Source organism: Hemibagrus wyckioides, linkage group LG16 (assembly GCF_019097595.1).
Source record: "Hemibagrus wyckioides isolate EC202008001 linkage group LG16, SWU_Hwy_1.0, whole genome shotgun sequence".
NCBI lineage: Eukaryota > Metazoa > Chordata > Actinopteri > Siluriformes > Bagridae > Hemibagrus > Hemibagrus wyckioides.
Genome location: NC_080725.1, coordinates 15,243,275 through 15,258,383, shown reverse-complemented (window position 1 = coordinate 15,258,383; position 15,109 = coordinate 15,243,275). Strand labels below are relative to the sequence as shown.

At 45.3% G+C, this 15,109-nt stretch overlaps 3 protein-coding genes and 1 long non-coding RNA gene across 7 annotated transcripts in view; 2 read left to right on the top strand and 2 right to left on the bottom strand.

Annotated features, from left to right (window-relative positions):
• ppm1e (protein phosphatase, Mg2+/Mn2+ dependent, 1E) overlaps nucleotides 1-6,660 on the bottom strand; it is a 29,530-nt gene extending 22,870 nt beyond the window's left edge. The window contains exon 1 of the mRNA XM_058411992.1: nucleotides 5,645-6,660. Within this exon, the coding sequence (XP_058267975.1) occupies nucleotides 5,645-5,826 (182 nt within the window). The 5' untranslated portion in view covers nucleotides 5,827-6,660. The remainder of the gene's footprint in view (nucleotides 1-5,644) is intronic.
• On the top strand, nucleotides 3,389-5,573 carry LOC131366955 (uncharacterized). The gene is made up of 2 exons (XR_009206872.1): nucleotides 3,389-3,908; nucleotides 4,451-5,573. It is a non-coding gene; the product is annotated as an uncharacterized LOC131366955 (long non-coding RNA).
• Nucleotides 6,661-7,673: 1,013 nt separating the features above from the next.
• On the bottom strand, nucleotides 7,674-13,379 carry rad51c (RAD51 paralog C). 4 transcript variants are annotated; one of them, XM_058411995.1, is made up of 9 exons: nucleotides 12,645-13,366; nucleotides 12,142-12,397; nucleotides 11,760-11,917; nucleotides 11,476-11,609; nucleotides 11,085-11,219; nucleotides 10,938-11,004; nucleotides 10,602-10,662; nucleotides 10,242-10,302; nucleotides 7,674-8,192 (listed from the first exon to the last, which is right to left on the bottom strand). In XM_058411995.1, exons 1-9 carry the CDS (start codon nucleotides 12,763-12,765, stop codon nucleotides 8,094-8,096), a joined length of 1,092 nt encoding a protein of 363 aa, XP_058267978.1. In that variant the 5' UTR covers nucleotides 12,766-13,366; the 3' UTR covers nucleotides 7,674-8,093. The 4 variants fall into 4 exon arrangements, 3 of the variants coding, with proteins under 3 accessions (XP_058267978.1, XP_058267980.1, XP_058267979.1); XM_058411997.1 differs by having other exon boundaries at nucleotides 12,142-12,382; nucleotides 12,645-13,365; XM_058411996.1 differs by having other exon boundaries at nucleotides 7,675-8,192; nucleotides 12,142-12,385; nucleotides 12,645-13,363.
• Nucleotides 13,380-13,428: 49 nt separating this feature from the next.
• On the top strand, nucleotides 13,429-15,055 carry atg101 (autophagy related 101). The gene is made up of 2 exons (XM_058412000.1): nucleotides 13,429-13,981; nucleotides 14,273-15,055. Exons 1-2 carry the CDS (start codon nucleotides 13,730-13,732, stop codon nucleotides 14,675-14,677), a joined length of 657 nt encoding a protein of 218 aa, XP_058267983.1. The 5' UTR covers nucleotides 13,429-13,729; the 3' UTR covers nucleotides 14,678-15,055.
• Nucleotides 15,056-15,109: the final 54 nt, after the last annotated feature.

The following is a 15,109-nucleotide window of genomic DNA, read 5'->3' as shown; positions in this document are numbered from 1 at the left end:
GCAAATTATGCAAATTGGCACCGCCCTTTGGCCTCCTGCCATTTTTAATAGTATAATGTCGCTAACACTAGCTAACAGGTTGGCTGACTGCTAGTGAGCTAGCTCACAGTTACTTCCACAATTTCAGCTGAAACCTGCCCGAATATGCGATTACACCGTTACCATGACAACCCCAGGCTCGTGAACCAGCTCGCTCAGCATGCGGGTGTACCGCTTCCAGACAGATCTCGAATCTCAGACATGACTGGACCAGTGGAGGACATTTTATGACATCATAAACTGAGCTCATGTATAGCTCCGCCCCCAAAATCAGTCCAATACAGTCTAAATGAAAGGAGATGAAGTGGGAAACACAGAGAAGGAGGATTTTAAGAAAAGGAAGGCCAATCTCCCTGTAGTGATTTCTCGTTCCGTTCTCCATGGAGAGAGCGTGTGTGTGTGTGTGTGTGTGTGTGTGTGTGTGTCGATTGTGTGTGTTTGGCTCAGATTATTTCACCCCGGCTGTAATGAGAGGAAGCCTGAAGGTACTGGACAAGGCACAGAGGAGGAGGAGTGATGAAGTCTCGGGCTCACAGAGGTCAGCAAACAAAATCAAACTTCATCAGCACTTTGAGAAACAAACAGCATGCAGCCACACACACACACACAGTCACAAAAAAAAGGTGATTCTGAGACTGCAATAAGATTGAAATCTGATTGTGTCTCTACAGAAGGATAAATAAGATAAATGTTTGTGTGTGTGTGCGAGACAGCATCCTCTCAGGAGCAGCTGCTCTACTATGAGTGAAGAGGTTTTGTGCTCTAATGTGTTGCCAAGCGGCTCTACGCCAAATTTAAAACAGGAACGTTTCATCTGCAAAACTCACATCCAGTTTACTGATACACCATCAGATCACAGAGGGAAAACCTCCAGGTGTCCAGAGAGACAGAGACAAAGACAGAGAGAGAGAGAGAGAGAGAGAGAGCTGGATGGAGAGAGAGAGAGAGAGAGAGAGAGAGTGTGAGTGAGTGAGTGAGGGGGGCTAGAAGGAGGTGTGAGAGAGAAGATCCTTTGCTGAGTATAAAATCAGGACAGTGTTGTTCGGAAATTTATCCTGATTCTACGATTTTCTATGATTTCTGTTCGGTTTCTGTAAATATTGTAAAATTCTTTATAAACACTCCACCAAGGGGCTGGAGGATTTCCAGGAAGGAGCACACGGTGGTGGCACTGACCAAACTCCACATTTATTTAACACCTGTGGAGCTTCAGCTGAGGGAAATGGGACCATATTCACTTCCCCTTTGCTAATGAGGAAATTCCCAGTGGGAAGGTTTCTCACCTCACACTGATACCCACTCCAGCTGGAGAGCAAACACTCTGCTGTACACAGGACAACCACCAGCTTTTATTCAACACACAGAGAGAACGAGACATCTCGACTAACATCTCCACAAAGGAGGGACTGGGCAGGAGGACGCCTCCTCAGCAAGGGGATGCCTCCTCAGTAAGGGGACTACATCTGTGTGAGATGGAGGGCTTTAACGAGCTTGAGCAGAGTTTTCCGTTCTCGATTAGTGTGTGTCAGGACTCCCTGTGGCTCACAGCGTGAGGGGGAAACAGCCCCCATCACTCGCTCCCTCCCTCCCTCGTTCGTTTGGAGCACGACGCATCCAGATCTCCTTCTGCCATGCGAATCACACTACAGCATCAACACCTCAGAATCTCAGACACATCATCTGATTTGTTTCATTCCATCTGAATCACTGAGAACTGAATCTTGAGTTAAACTACTAGCACGGTGTATATACACACACACACCAGAAATATAGGTACAGAGTATAGATACAGGTGATGGGGTTCTGTAGGGCCAATTATCACTCTGTTTTGTATAAATCAGAAAAACAGAAACAGCCTTTATTTGTCACATATACATTACAGCACAGTGAAATTCTTTCTTCGCATATCCCATCCTTGGAGGTTGGGGTCAGAGCGCAGGGTCAGCCATGATACGGCGCCCCTGGAGCAGAGAGGGTTAAGGGCCTTGCTCAAGGGCCCAACAGTGGCAACTTGGCGGTGCTGGGGCTTGAACCCCTGATCTTCTGGTCAACGACCCAGAGCCTTAACCACTTGAGCCACCACTGCCCCAATCAATGTGTAGGATGTAGGGTGCATTTCTTTCCCCTCATGCTGTAGGGCACTTATATAGACGGAACTGAATCTCAAACTGGATTCTACTCGATACGACACACAAAGTAGTAATAAATCACAGGATAGTCCAGTTACTGAGCACATCACCACAAATCTCAAACCCACACACACACCAACGCCACACTGTCACACACTTTATACAACACATACAGACAAGTGTGTCTCATCTCACTGCTCCTTCACACACACACACACGCACACGCACGCACAATCAGCTAGAGAACAAAGGGGATCTCCACCTCTCTCCCCTACTCTATTATTAGATCTTCAGCCCGGAGACAAAATAATCACACGTTGAGCTGCAGAGTGGGAGACGAGCTGAAGACGAGCAGAAAAACCCCTCGTTACGCCCTCGCCTCCGACAGCAACCCCACTGACACCAGACTCCTGCGTCTCAAATACACAGCACTAACCACGACTCCAACACTAACCAGCACTAATCACGACTCCAACACTAACCAGCACTAACCATAGCTCTAACACTGTGCTCCTGCTCACCAGATCTCTCTCTCTCTCTCACACACACACAGACACGCACACACTCTACTACAACATATCCCTGTGTAATGCTATTCCACACAATCCACTGCGCACAACTGGCTCTGTCCCAATTGCTCAGGCTGACTGTATAGGGTCCAGTGCAGTTACATCTAAAAGAATCCAGAAGCTTAAACCCAGCTGATTGAGTGCACTACATAGGGAGTAGTGTGCTTATATATGGAGCAGGGAGCAAAGGACTGTCCCATTACAGTGCCCTAAACAAAGCGTAGTCCACTTATGCAACATCCCAAATCACACCCTGCTGCACATATAGTGCACTACATAGGGCAATAGTGCTCTGAGACAGTGAGCTGAAACTAAAATGACTCCCAGTTAGATTTATAGTGCACTACATAGGGAGCAGTGAGCTGCACTTCCTACTTCGTTTATCCCTAATGACACTCACTTACCTGCTCCGAGCATCACACAGGCCACAGGAGGTGATATTTGATCAAATGTGTAGTGCACTTGCATAAGAAGGAAGCTCTTAGGAATCAGGGAACTCACCTGCTCACTTAGTGCCCTAAATAGGGTAGAGAAGCCACTATTTTTAGGAAGCCACAAAATGGCCGCGCCCGGTGCACATCCAGTGTCCTACATACGGTCCGGGAGCCTGCACTTCCTGTGTGTGTTGACTGCTTCAACAGGAAGTCTAGATCTGATTCCTGAACACAAGGTGGGAATCGTTCTTTATTCTGCTCCCTATGTAGTGCACTTATTTACAGATCAGGGACCTACAGCCAACTGGTTCCTAACAGCAGATGTAGATTATTTTATACCTGCTGAAGTGCACTACCGAGTGAAAGCTTCCTGCTGCGTGTAGGGTAGGGCACAGAGAGAAGGGAGCGAGACATGACTCTGCCTTCAACAGTCCACTAAAGCGCACAGAATGCTATACATGTGGTAACACACAGAGAGAGTGTCCTGAAGTCCACTATGTAGGGAGATAAGTCAGTGTATTGTATTGTATACGTTACACTCTGTATTTATACTGATGGGTCACACACTATTGCTTCTGATGTAGTGCACTTGCCTCCAATAAAGGGAGCAAGGATCCATTTGGAAACCAGCCACGGAAAAGCAAGAGGCTTCTTCAGTGTGTGTGTGCGTGCGTGCACGTCTTCCCGCATCCCCTTTAAGCAGAGCACATCGTTGCTGCCGACATCTTGAAGAAAAGGTAACCATCTAACACACACACACCTCAAACATGAACATGAATAATACACACACAACCTTCACTTATTTCCTTCTCTCTCTCTTTCTCTCTCTCACACACGCGCGCGCTAAGTGATGGTTTATATCTTAAAATGCTGCACGGCGTCTCCCATATTCTCCTCCACATCACACACACACACTAAGTGATGGTTTATATCTTAAAATGCTGCACGGCGTCTCCCATATTCTCCTCCACATCACACACACACACACACACTAAGTGATGGTTTATATCTTGAACACTGCATGTCGTCTCCCATATTCTCCTCCACATCACACACACACACACACACTAAGTGATGGTTTATATCTTGAACACTGCATGTCGTCTCCCATATTCTCCTCCACATCACACACACACACACACACTAAGTGATGGTTTATATCTTGAACACTGCATGTCGTCTCCCATATTCTGCTTCACATCACACACAAAACCAAGAGGGCAGAATATTTTGTATTCATTTCATCTCTCTCTCTCTGCCTCTCTCACTCGCTCCGGAGGCTTCCGGATGGATGTTGGTTTGAGGAGCAGAAGGAGGAGGAGGAGGAGGGAGGCAACTGCAGCAGTGACGCTGTGCAACGCAAAAACTGGGGATTTACCACTAGGGCACCTCGAGTAACGGACATGGAGGGGGGAACGTGCCTCAACATACTGAGCTCACTGCTTTTAAAATCATCTCACACTCCCACTCACTCACACACACACACACACACACCCCTTTACAATGTACAAATGAGCACAAAACAGGAACACCTGCTGTAAGAGCATTTACCAATGACGGCATCACAGTGAGAACATTTACAGGAGGAAATGATTCTTCTATCAAAAACAGAAAAATACTTCTACTGTGACCTTCTGCTGCTCTACACACACACACACACACACACTCCAGTCCTCTGTAATGGCTCGAAACAAACACACTGGACTGGAGCTAAACCGATCAAAGACACGACAAGTTCAGCTGTGCATCTGTTCCGATAAATAATATTAATTAGAAAAAGGTGATTAAAACCGATTTGAGGAAGACGTCTGGACTGTAAACAGGGTTTAGAATGGAGCTGTGATCAGGATCAGCATGGAGAAGTACAGCACACATCAAATTCAAGGTCAGAAGATTAGGAGATCTATTTATCTATCTGTCTGTCTGTCTGTCTGTTTAGGATCATGAAGGAATTCCAAAGAGAACACAAGCTTAAAAGCATCACATCATCATTATTATCATTATTATTATTATTATTATTATGATCTGAGACAGAGGTAGCCCACAGTACTTTTACTATTCAGTGTTGCGGATCCATTAAGAGGACATGTTTTATAGCTGAAATGTTTACAGACACATTTTCAGAGCTACATCAGGAGGCATGGAGGCAGTAGATGATTTCTCAGCTGAAACACAGAGCCTACATGTAGAGGCTGATCTCTGGATAAAACCCTGCAGTTTGCTCGGCTTCATGTCTAACCCTGAGGACTACATGACCCCGCATTCTGAAGAAAGTTCTTAGCTGATCTCTGAATAAAGTGAGGAGGACTCTCGAGAAAGATGAAGTTTTTACTAAAACACTCATCTATGTGAAGAAACCTGATAATAAACTCCTTTCAGCACCGGTCATTCCGGCCACTTAATTTTTTTTGGTAATTGGTGTGTTGTTTGGTAATTGGGAAAAGGAAGCGCGAAAGGCATGCCGGGTACTTACTATTTGCACAGGTGCTGCAGACACAGGTCGAGACATTCCCCCTCCACCTCGTCCTCCACCACCGAGTCCGACAAAGGGCGCGCGGGCACAGGTGAGTCCTCGCGCAACGGCGGCCGCATCTCCCTCAGGAAGAGCTCCAGGAAGCGGCGGTAAGCTTTCTCCTCGCTGCCACAGCCCGCCATCGCTCCTTCTCATTCCCGGAGAGACACGACACAGACGGAGGAAGAGGAGGAGGAGAAGAAGAAGAATGAGGAGAAGAAGCAGGAGGAGGAGGATCTGCTGGTTTGAGTCATGGACAAGCTGCAGGTGCGCGCGTGAACGCGAGAGCGCGTTATCGAGCAGTGGTGATGACGTCAGGCGCGAGGGGCGGGGTTAAGTAGAAAATAGAAAGAGGTACCCTACTGATAGGTTAACTACGTCATCCGGTTTCTTTGGGATGAATGAGTGAGTGAATGGACTCGGCACACGGAGTTCGGTTCACCAGCTCTGAACTGTTTTAGAAAAACCCCGGTGTATCTCCATTACTAGAATACTTCTAGTATTCTTAAACTGTTGATTTTTTTTTCGAAGGGTAAATGAATAAAAGTTCCATTACAGCCCCGCGGGGGTCATTTGACTAATCAGATATAGCCTTCACATCCGGGTCTCGTGCCAGCGGACTGGTTACAAACCCTACTAGCTAGCTATCGTGCTAACTATTTAAAACAAATTATACACCAGCTAACTGTCCAAACAAGGGCTGTTACAAAGAAAATCTATCTAAAACTTTAACGAAGCACAAAAATAAACAAATAATTACAAATACGCGATTTGACAAGACAAGCTAGTTTGCGAACATTAGCCAGATGGCAACTGTAGCTAGCCTAAGAAGCCGGTGGTTATGGGACGTGGAGTTTTTGTGTACTGCCAGCGGTCCCAGTGAATACACAATAATAAAATATTCGATTACTGTTTATGGGGGGAAATGATATAACGAGAGTCGTGACCATATATTTGATGTAAAAACGACGGTAAAATTTAAATACGCAAAACTTGAGTGAGAAATAACTTGGGTGAATTTTACTTCCGGCGCGGAAATGACGTGGAAACCGGAGTGGCGTATAGGCGCGCGTACACGTGGGAGATGCTATTTTTAAACGCGCTGAAATCGTGGATTTAAAATAAATAAATAAATAAAAAGTATTGCGTGTAATTTGACGTTGTGTGCTGTGAGTCAAGAATGACGTCACGGACATGACCTCATGAAGTACAAAATCTAAAAAAGAAGCTGACACACTATACATATTATACTATTAACTACAGTCATACCTGACACAAGGTCACGTGCAGTCTACCTGTTGAGCGCCCCCCCCCCACACACACACAAATGGCACCCCTTTGCCTCACCTAGTGAGATATTATACACCTATAAGATAAAAGATGTCATTTACAGCCACAGGACTTCCAGAGTCTCAGCTTTCACAGATCTTTCGTTTCATCTTGATCTTTGTTGATTTTCTGATCTTACCATCCAGCTCCACTGTGGGGATTTCACATGAACCAGAGGCACGGAAATCCATCATCTAATTGACCGTGAAAGAGTGATGCCTCGAGTCCTGTGAGGCTTTTAATGAAAATGAGCAGTGAAAAGCTCCCCTGATTCCCCAAAGAGGCTCGAGGGATTCATGATCATCACCACAAACCGATGCTCTGGAGTGCAGTGGGAGTGTATATAGGCCATCAGAGGAGCGGCGGGTAAAAATAACTGCTGCACATTTCACTGGGGCTGAGACTTAACTCTCTTGCACTGTGTGTGTGTGTGTGTGTGTGTCACCATCAGTAAGCACAATTTATTTATTAAATAAACTTACTGCCAAAGTGCTGTACAGAGAACAAGGGAAATGAAAATAACATCAGAGAGCCTCTCTCTCTCTCTGATTATGAGGTTAGATGTTTGTGGAACAGCTGGCGCTTTCCATATAAAAGTAAAGAGAAAGATAAAAAAAACCCAACATAATTTCACACTAGCTACATACAATTATACAATTATGTTTTTATTATTTAAAAAAGGAAAGTGCAATAAAGTGCTGCGATTAAAAACGTACTGCTATATAAGAGAAAAACGAAATCCGGGCTGCAGAGAGAATGGACTCCTTTAAGACTTCTGTACAATGATTTAAACCAAACCTACTGGTTACACATGCAAATAATCATTTAATATCCAAGCTGTATACCAATAAATCATTATAATTATTATACATGCAGCAGTTTATATTCCAGTGGTGAGGTTTTAATAGAAAATGTATAGAATTTGAACAGTGATGTTTATATTAATGACATTTAATAACAATGAATCTTCTGACAGAAGTGTTTAGAGGAAGTTCAGATCAGTTCAACAGAAGACAGACTGTAGCTTAGTTCTTTCTGTGTACACTGTGTGTGTGTGTGTGTGTGAGAGAGATTAACTGTGCTAGTGTTCAGTGCGAGGACGTTTACTGTGGCTTCCTGCTGCAGGACTGCGGGACGGGAAAGAAGACACTGAAACAGTGGCATCTCTGAATCCTTCAGCCTTCATCACACAGAGATCAGAACCATTAACACACCATGACACAACACCTAATAATAACATCACTATAGCTTCAAAGATTTAACACAACCATCATCAAGTGCTGTGTTCATCTGGGTTAGTATCAACCAATCAGGTTTCAGAATGCTAACACCAGGCAGGCTGCACAGGTGTATGTGAGGGGGTTTTACTCTACATGCTCTCAGAGCCACACACACACTTACACTACTCACAAAAAGTTAAGGATATTTGGCTTTTGGGTGAAATTTATGGAAAATCTAAAAAGTTCACGCTACAGTGATAGTATATCATGAAAGTAGGGCATTTAAACAGAAGCATGCAGTGGTGATTTCCTCATCTCAAACAATTTATTGACACAAAAGCCACCAACAGTGGTGGGTATACCACAACAAAAAATCTCAATAATTTGTCATGTGCCCTTGAGCATCAATTACAGCTTGACAACGACGTCTCATGCTGTTCACAAGTCGACTTATTGTCTGCTGAGGCATGGCATTCCACTCTTCTTGAAGGGCGGCCCTCAGGTCAGTGAGGTTCTGGGGTGCAGGGTTACGAGCCTCGACACGGCGACTCAGCTGATCCCATAGGTTTTCTATGGGATTCAGGTCTGGAGAAAGTGCAGGCCACTCCATTTGAGGTACCCCAGCCTCCAGCAGCCGTTCCCTAATGAAGCGACCTCGATGAGCTGGAGCATTGTCGTCCATGAAGATGAAATTAGGCCTGTGTTGTTTATGCAGGGTCACAATGACTGGATTAATGATGTAATTCAGGTAGTATTGGCTCGTCACTGTACCATTCACAAGATGTAGGGCAGTTCTGTATTGAGTAGACACACCTGCCCAGACTGTAACACCACCACAACATTGGCTGATGCATAGCGCTCTCCTTGACGTCTCCAACATCATTGGCAGCCATCATTTCTGCTCAACGTGAATCGACTTTTATCAGAGAACAGCACTGAGTCCCACTGGTCCCTCGTCCACCGTAAATGCTCCCTGGCCCATGCAGGTCGTCTAGCACGCAGACCACGCTGATGTAAATGGTTTCGATTGGTCTGACGTGACACTTGGGTGCCTCTCACCTCCCTTAAATGTGCCTGGAGGTGAGTGGCATTCATCATCCGGTTCCACAGGGCACTGTTCACAATGAAGCGGTCATCAACGTGGGATGTGGCCAAAGGACGTCCACTTCTATGCCTTTCTGTGACTCTTCCAGTCTCTCTGTATCTCTGTCGCAACCTGCTGATGACACTCTGTGACACTCTAAGCTCAGTGGCCACTTCCCTCTGAGAACATCCTGTTTGAAGCCTCGCAATGGTGAGGTACTGTTGATCAATTGTTAGGTGTCGTCTTGGTCTCATGATGTCAAAATGTGAACAGCATGATGAAGAGGACTGTTTAAATACCAAATCTAATTGAACCAGAAAATTTATTGGTCGATTCATGGATCAAACACCAGTTGTGGATTTTGCCGTTAAGCACCTTGTTAGAGAACAGCAAGTTATGCAAAAAGTACTGAAACACTGAACAGTTGGACATGTGCATTCAAAAGAAGAGAAGGTCAAATTAAGTTCACCTGTAAAGGTTATAGTGCATTTTAGGTGCATCCTGAAATTTCACCCGAAAGCCCAATATCCTTAACTTTTTGTGAGTACTGTATATGTATATCAGTTGGTTGTGAGACTGGCACAGTCAGTTTTAATAATGAAGAAAAATATTCAATAATAATGATAAAATCAAAAGTGATATTAGAGTATCATTTATATTATTATATGATGAGGGTGTGGTGACGGTGTGGATGAGGGTATGGGTGAGAGTGAAGGTGAGGTTGTGGGTATAGGTGAGGATGTGGGTGAGGCTATGGATGAGGGTGTGGGTATAGGTGAGGATGTGGGTGAGGCTATGGATGAGGGTGTGGGTATAGGTGAGGGTATGGATGAGGGTGAGGGTGTTGAAAAGGGTGTAGGTGATGGTGATGGTGTAGGTGAGGGTTAAGGTGTAGATGTGTGTGTAGGTGAGGGTGTAGACTGACCGTGAGCTGGTATGGGACAGTGGCGTCTTTGTGGCTGGATGATTTGTACAGAGACACAAATCTGCAGAACGAATGAAAGAATATGTAATTCGAATTTTTATTTAGTCTAGAGGTGATGTGTGGACATGGACACACACACACACACACACACAGTGACCGTCAGTGACTAGCAGCATCACAGAGAAGAGTGGAAATGAACAACAGCCAACAGAGAGAGAGAGAGAGAGACAGACAGAGAGAGACAGACAGAGAGAGAGAGAGACAGACAGACAGAGACAGACAGTGATTCTCACTCGTCCATTGAGTGCACAAAAACAGCCACTTAAGTAGCATGTCTAAATTTGACACACACACACTTGCCTTTGAGCTCCTTCCCAGTGCAGGATAAGTTTCTGTGTGGCTGCATGGCCCCAAATCTCACCTGATGGACGACCACGCACACACACATGCACACACACTTATAATTTATGTATATATAAAACAGATTATGCATTTAAATTAAAGTGTTAACGCCACACTTCAGTCTGTACTGCCCTCTACTGGACAACCTGATAATTCACCACTCAACTTACTGAGAACTGCATTTCACTAAACACTAAACTGAAGGCTACTCACTTCCATTACTAGTTAGCTACATTAGCATCACCGCTCCAGTGTCGAGACCAGAGAATCAATCATGAAGGAGGATCAGATTACCCAGAGCAGGGACGAGTCTGGACTGACTGCTCGAGACTTTAGTCGTCATCTGATTGGTCAACACCACCTGAGAACAGCACACAGGAGTGACGAGTGTGTAGACGGAGGTCAGGGTGAGGTGTGTTTGTGTGTACGTGTGTGTCGCACCGCTGGCCCGTGCTGAGCCGACGCTAAGCGGGTGAGTTTCTGTGCAAAGCCGCTAAGGAGGCGTGTCCTCTGAGAGAGATCCTCCAGCTCATGTCTGAATGGAAAAGCCATGCTGTCAATCACCACCAGCCGCACCTGCCATCCCATAATAATCATCTCAATAAATCAATAATAACAAGTTCATGGAAATCTCTTTAATCACTCAAGATTTAAAATTTCTCTCTCCAGAGAGTTTATGATGTTTGAGGATGGTATTAATAACAAAAGCCTCAGCTTCTACTTTCAGTGTTATTGATTTAGTTTTAGTTGGTCAGTGTGTGCTCTGAAGTTCAGTAGGTGTTGGAGCGTATCCTTCCCTGACATCTTCCCAGAGGTGTGAAAAGCTGCGTACCTGTGGATGTTTCTTCAGGAAGTCGGGCAAGAGGTGAAGCTCAGCAAGCAGCTCCACGTAATCGTGACAGCGCATGAGGAAGACACCAGAGAGGATCTTCTCCACGGTGAAGCTCTCTAAAGCTCCACGCTGCTCTGAAAACACAAACAAACACACACAAGTCCTCAAAAAGCACCATTCATGAGGACAGTTCCATCACATGTTCATACACTTCGTACACTAGAGGAAGAACTTTTCAGAGGAAAGCTTCCAGAAGAAGGAGGTAAACAGGACTATAAACACACCCTGGTCCTCAGCCAGAGCGGCGCAGTGCTCCACCGCAGCCCGGGCCACGCCCACCAGTCGCTCCACCACGAACCCACCCTCAGTGTCCACAAACACGGCTTCACCACCCAGTCCTCCGAAACACACCGGGATCTGCACATCTACAGCCAGCTGCACACTGACACACACACAGAGTAACTGACACTAATTCTCATATTAAAAATTTTAGCTTATAGAAAGTCCTCTTTGGAACCCTGTATAAAACTCTGTTATGAAGTTCTACCCAGAACCTCTTAAAGGTTCTCAGCAGCACCATAAAGGCTCTCTGACACTTGTTCTGGCTTCATGATGCAGTGCTGATGAGTGTGAAAGGTGCAGTGAGGAGAACCTCTCAGCTCTCACCACAGCTGGGTTTTCCCGACGCCCGGGGCGCCGCAGATCTCCGTGGTCCTCCCCACAGGAATCCCGCCTCCGAGCACAGTGTCCAGCTCGGAGCAGAACGTGACGATGCTGCCCCGTGTCTCCTCCTGGTGCAGGAGATCCAGTGCTGTCAGACACTGCACCGCTGCCCTCCGCTGGACGGGTGAGGGGTCATCACGCAGGGTCCGCAACACCTCATCAGCCTCCTCCTGAGATAATCCTGCTGCTGCCAGAGTCACTACATACATTACTGCAGCCACCTACACATTCTACACACATGCTCAAGTTTACAGCCCTCATGGGGAAAAAAGGAACATGTACAAAAACTACTTATTATTATTTTATCATTTTAATAAATTATCGTTAGAAGGGAGTTAATAATGAACACCTATTAAACCAAACTCACTAAATATCCAAGAAAACGTCATTTATTCCATAAGGAGGAGGAAACTATTGCTCTCATCTCTAAACTCTTTTTTTTGTACCTTTACACAGCTGGAGCGGCTGCACATCTGTCAGATCTGCAGCTGTGTGAAAGCCTGCGGTTATTAACTTCACCTTCACAGAAGGAGCCAGAGGAGAACTGCACACGGTCCTGAGCATCATATCACTGCACTTCTGCAGATTTTTAACTTTTCATCAATATGAAACAGAAACGCGTCAAAACTAGAAGTTCTGCTGAATGTCAGAAACACACCGCCGTCTGAAATAATCAACACGGCTAGTCATTTCCAAAACGCGCTTTCCGTCCTTTTGTCCCTTTTCGCATTCCGTCGCACGTCTACGTCGCTAGTGTCCTCCATGTTGGAGAGGGAAAAATATCCTCCTTAGCATTCTTTTACACTAAATACAGAAATAAACAATTTATTCATTTACTAATTTATTCATCTACTTGCATAATCCATTCCATTTTTATTACCAGTGTATATTGCTGAAAGGTTTTCTTAAACAACGGCTTGTTAATATCAACCTGCTCTCAGACTAGCGCTTAGCTAACAAACATCCTTCTCTGCTGGTTTTACGCCAGAATAAAAAAAAATCCATCCTAAAAATAACCTTTTCACGAAGCTAAAAAACTCTCAAATGAAATAAAGAGAGTAAAAATTACAGCAACGGTACGTAACTAAAAACAGGTAGACTCAGTCGAAGAAACTCAAACCGCGCCTTTTTTTTAGTTGAACATGTCCTTCGTTGCATTCCGTAACTAACGGGATGTGTGAAGGGACAAACTGAGTGAAGAAAACGGCGTTCGGAAAAACAAAGACGCTGTATTCCGACGTGAAGGCGTCCATTTTGCCGGAAAAACCAGACGCGCCAGGGGGAATATTCTGTATTAACATCACTAGACAGCGATCTGAGTCGAGGGTTGTTATTATTGTCATTATGTTCGACTTCTCAACGAGACGAGGGGTGTTTTATAAGCTTTAAAAACACAGCACCAGAGCCTCCTTCTTGTTCTGTATTCAGTGGTGAGTGATCAGTATAGAGCTGATCCAGGATCAGACTGCTGGACGAGCTGCTGCTGCTGTTCCGTGTGTGTGTGTGTGTGTGTGTTTAGTGTGAGTTGGGGATGAATTGTCGCTCGGAGGTGTTGGAGGTGTCTCTGGAGGCCCGGCAGGTGGATGAGGCCATGACGGCGCTGTTACACACCATCCTCCTGCACCGCAGCACCGGAAAGTTCCACTATAAGAAGGAGGGGACGTACTGCATGGGCACGGTGGGGACCCTGGACGTGGACTGCGACTTCATCGACTTCACCTTCGTGCGGGTTTCATCGGAGGAGCTCGAGCGAGTGATCAGGAAAACAGTGACCGAATTTAAGGTGCGCGCATGCGCAATTCGGCGGCTCATCTTTGATTATTGTCATTGTTTGTATTATTGTTGTTGTTGTTTTAAAGTGGATTTTAGGCCTTCTACTTACTAAATACAATTTGATGCAATTAATGCCATCTTTAAATTCCAGCTCTTTTGGGTGAGTCAGTTCATTTAGCTCGGCTCATTAATAAAGAGTCGACTCAGACGATTCTGATGTGAATTTGAAAATAGACTCATCCTTCCTTTCTTCCTCCATGATGTTATGACCTTCAGGACCGTTCTTTATTTTCTTCCACAGGACGCACTCGGGAACTCGGGCAGTGATGGAATGGGCCAGATCTCTCTGGAGTTCTATCAGAAGAAGAAGTCGCGCTGGCCGTTCTCGGACGAGTGCATCCCCTGGGAGGTGTGGACCATCAAGGTGAATGTGGTTAACCTGGCCAACGAGCAGGAGCGTCAGATCTGCCGGGAGAAAGTGGGAGAAAAACTCGGCGAGAAGGTCATCAACATCGTGGAGGTCATTAACCGGCACGAGTATCTGCCCAAGATGCCCACGCAGTCCGAGGTGGACAACGTGTTCGATACCAGCCTGAAGGACGTCCAGCCATATCTCTACAAGATCACGTACCAGATTACGGATTCTCTCGGGACGTCCGTGAGCACCACCATGAGGAGGCTCATCAAAGACACTCTGGCATTATAACAGGGTTATAAACTCCTGTTACTACGTCAGCTATCATCACTACACACAGACACCCTCCTTATTTATCAGTCTGTAATTAATATCAGAAATAACCTAGCAGTCAAAAGTTTCTTCACCTGATTAAATCTCTATTTCTTTGTTTTAAAGACATTTAAATGAAAGAATGTGGTTGAAATGTAAACTTTAAATCTCATGTATAAGTTAAGTGCTTTCTTCAAGTGTTTCAGATTTAAACTGCTTCCTTGAGTTGAACCTGAAACAGTAGAGAATGGAGAGAGCTGGTATGAGCAGAGGTGTACAGACTTTGTATCCGAGCTCATGTGAAGCTTTAGTTTTGTACAGTGTTTTTTCCGAATAAACTGGAAAGGTGTAAAACTCCAGAGTCTGAGGTCTGATTGAGGTGAAAAATCGGAATGTTTTGGGGCTTTTTTG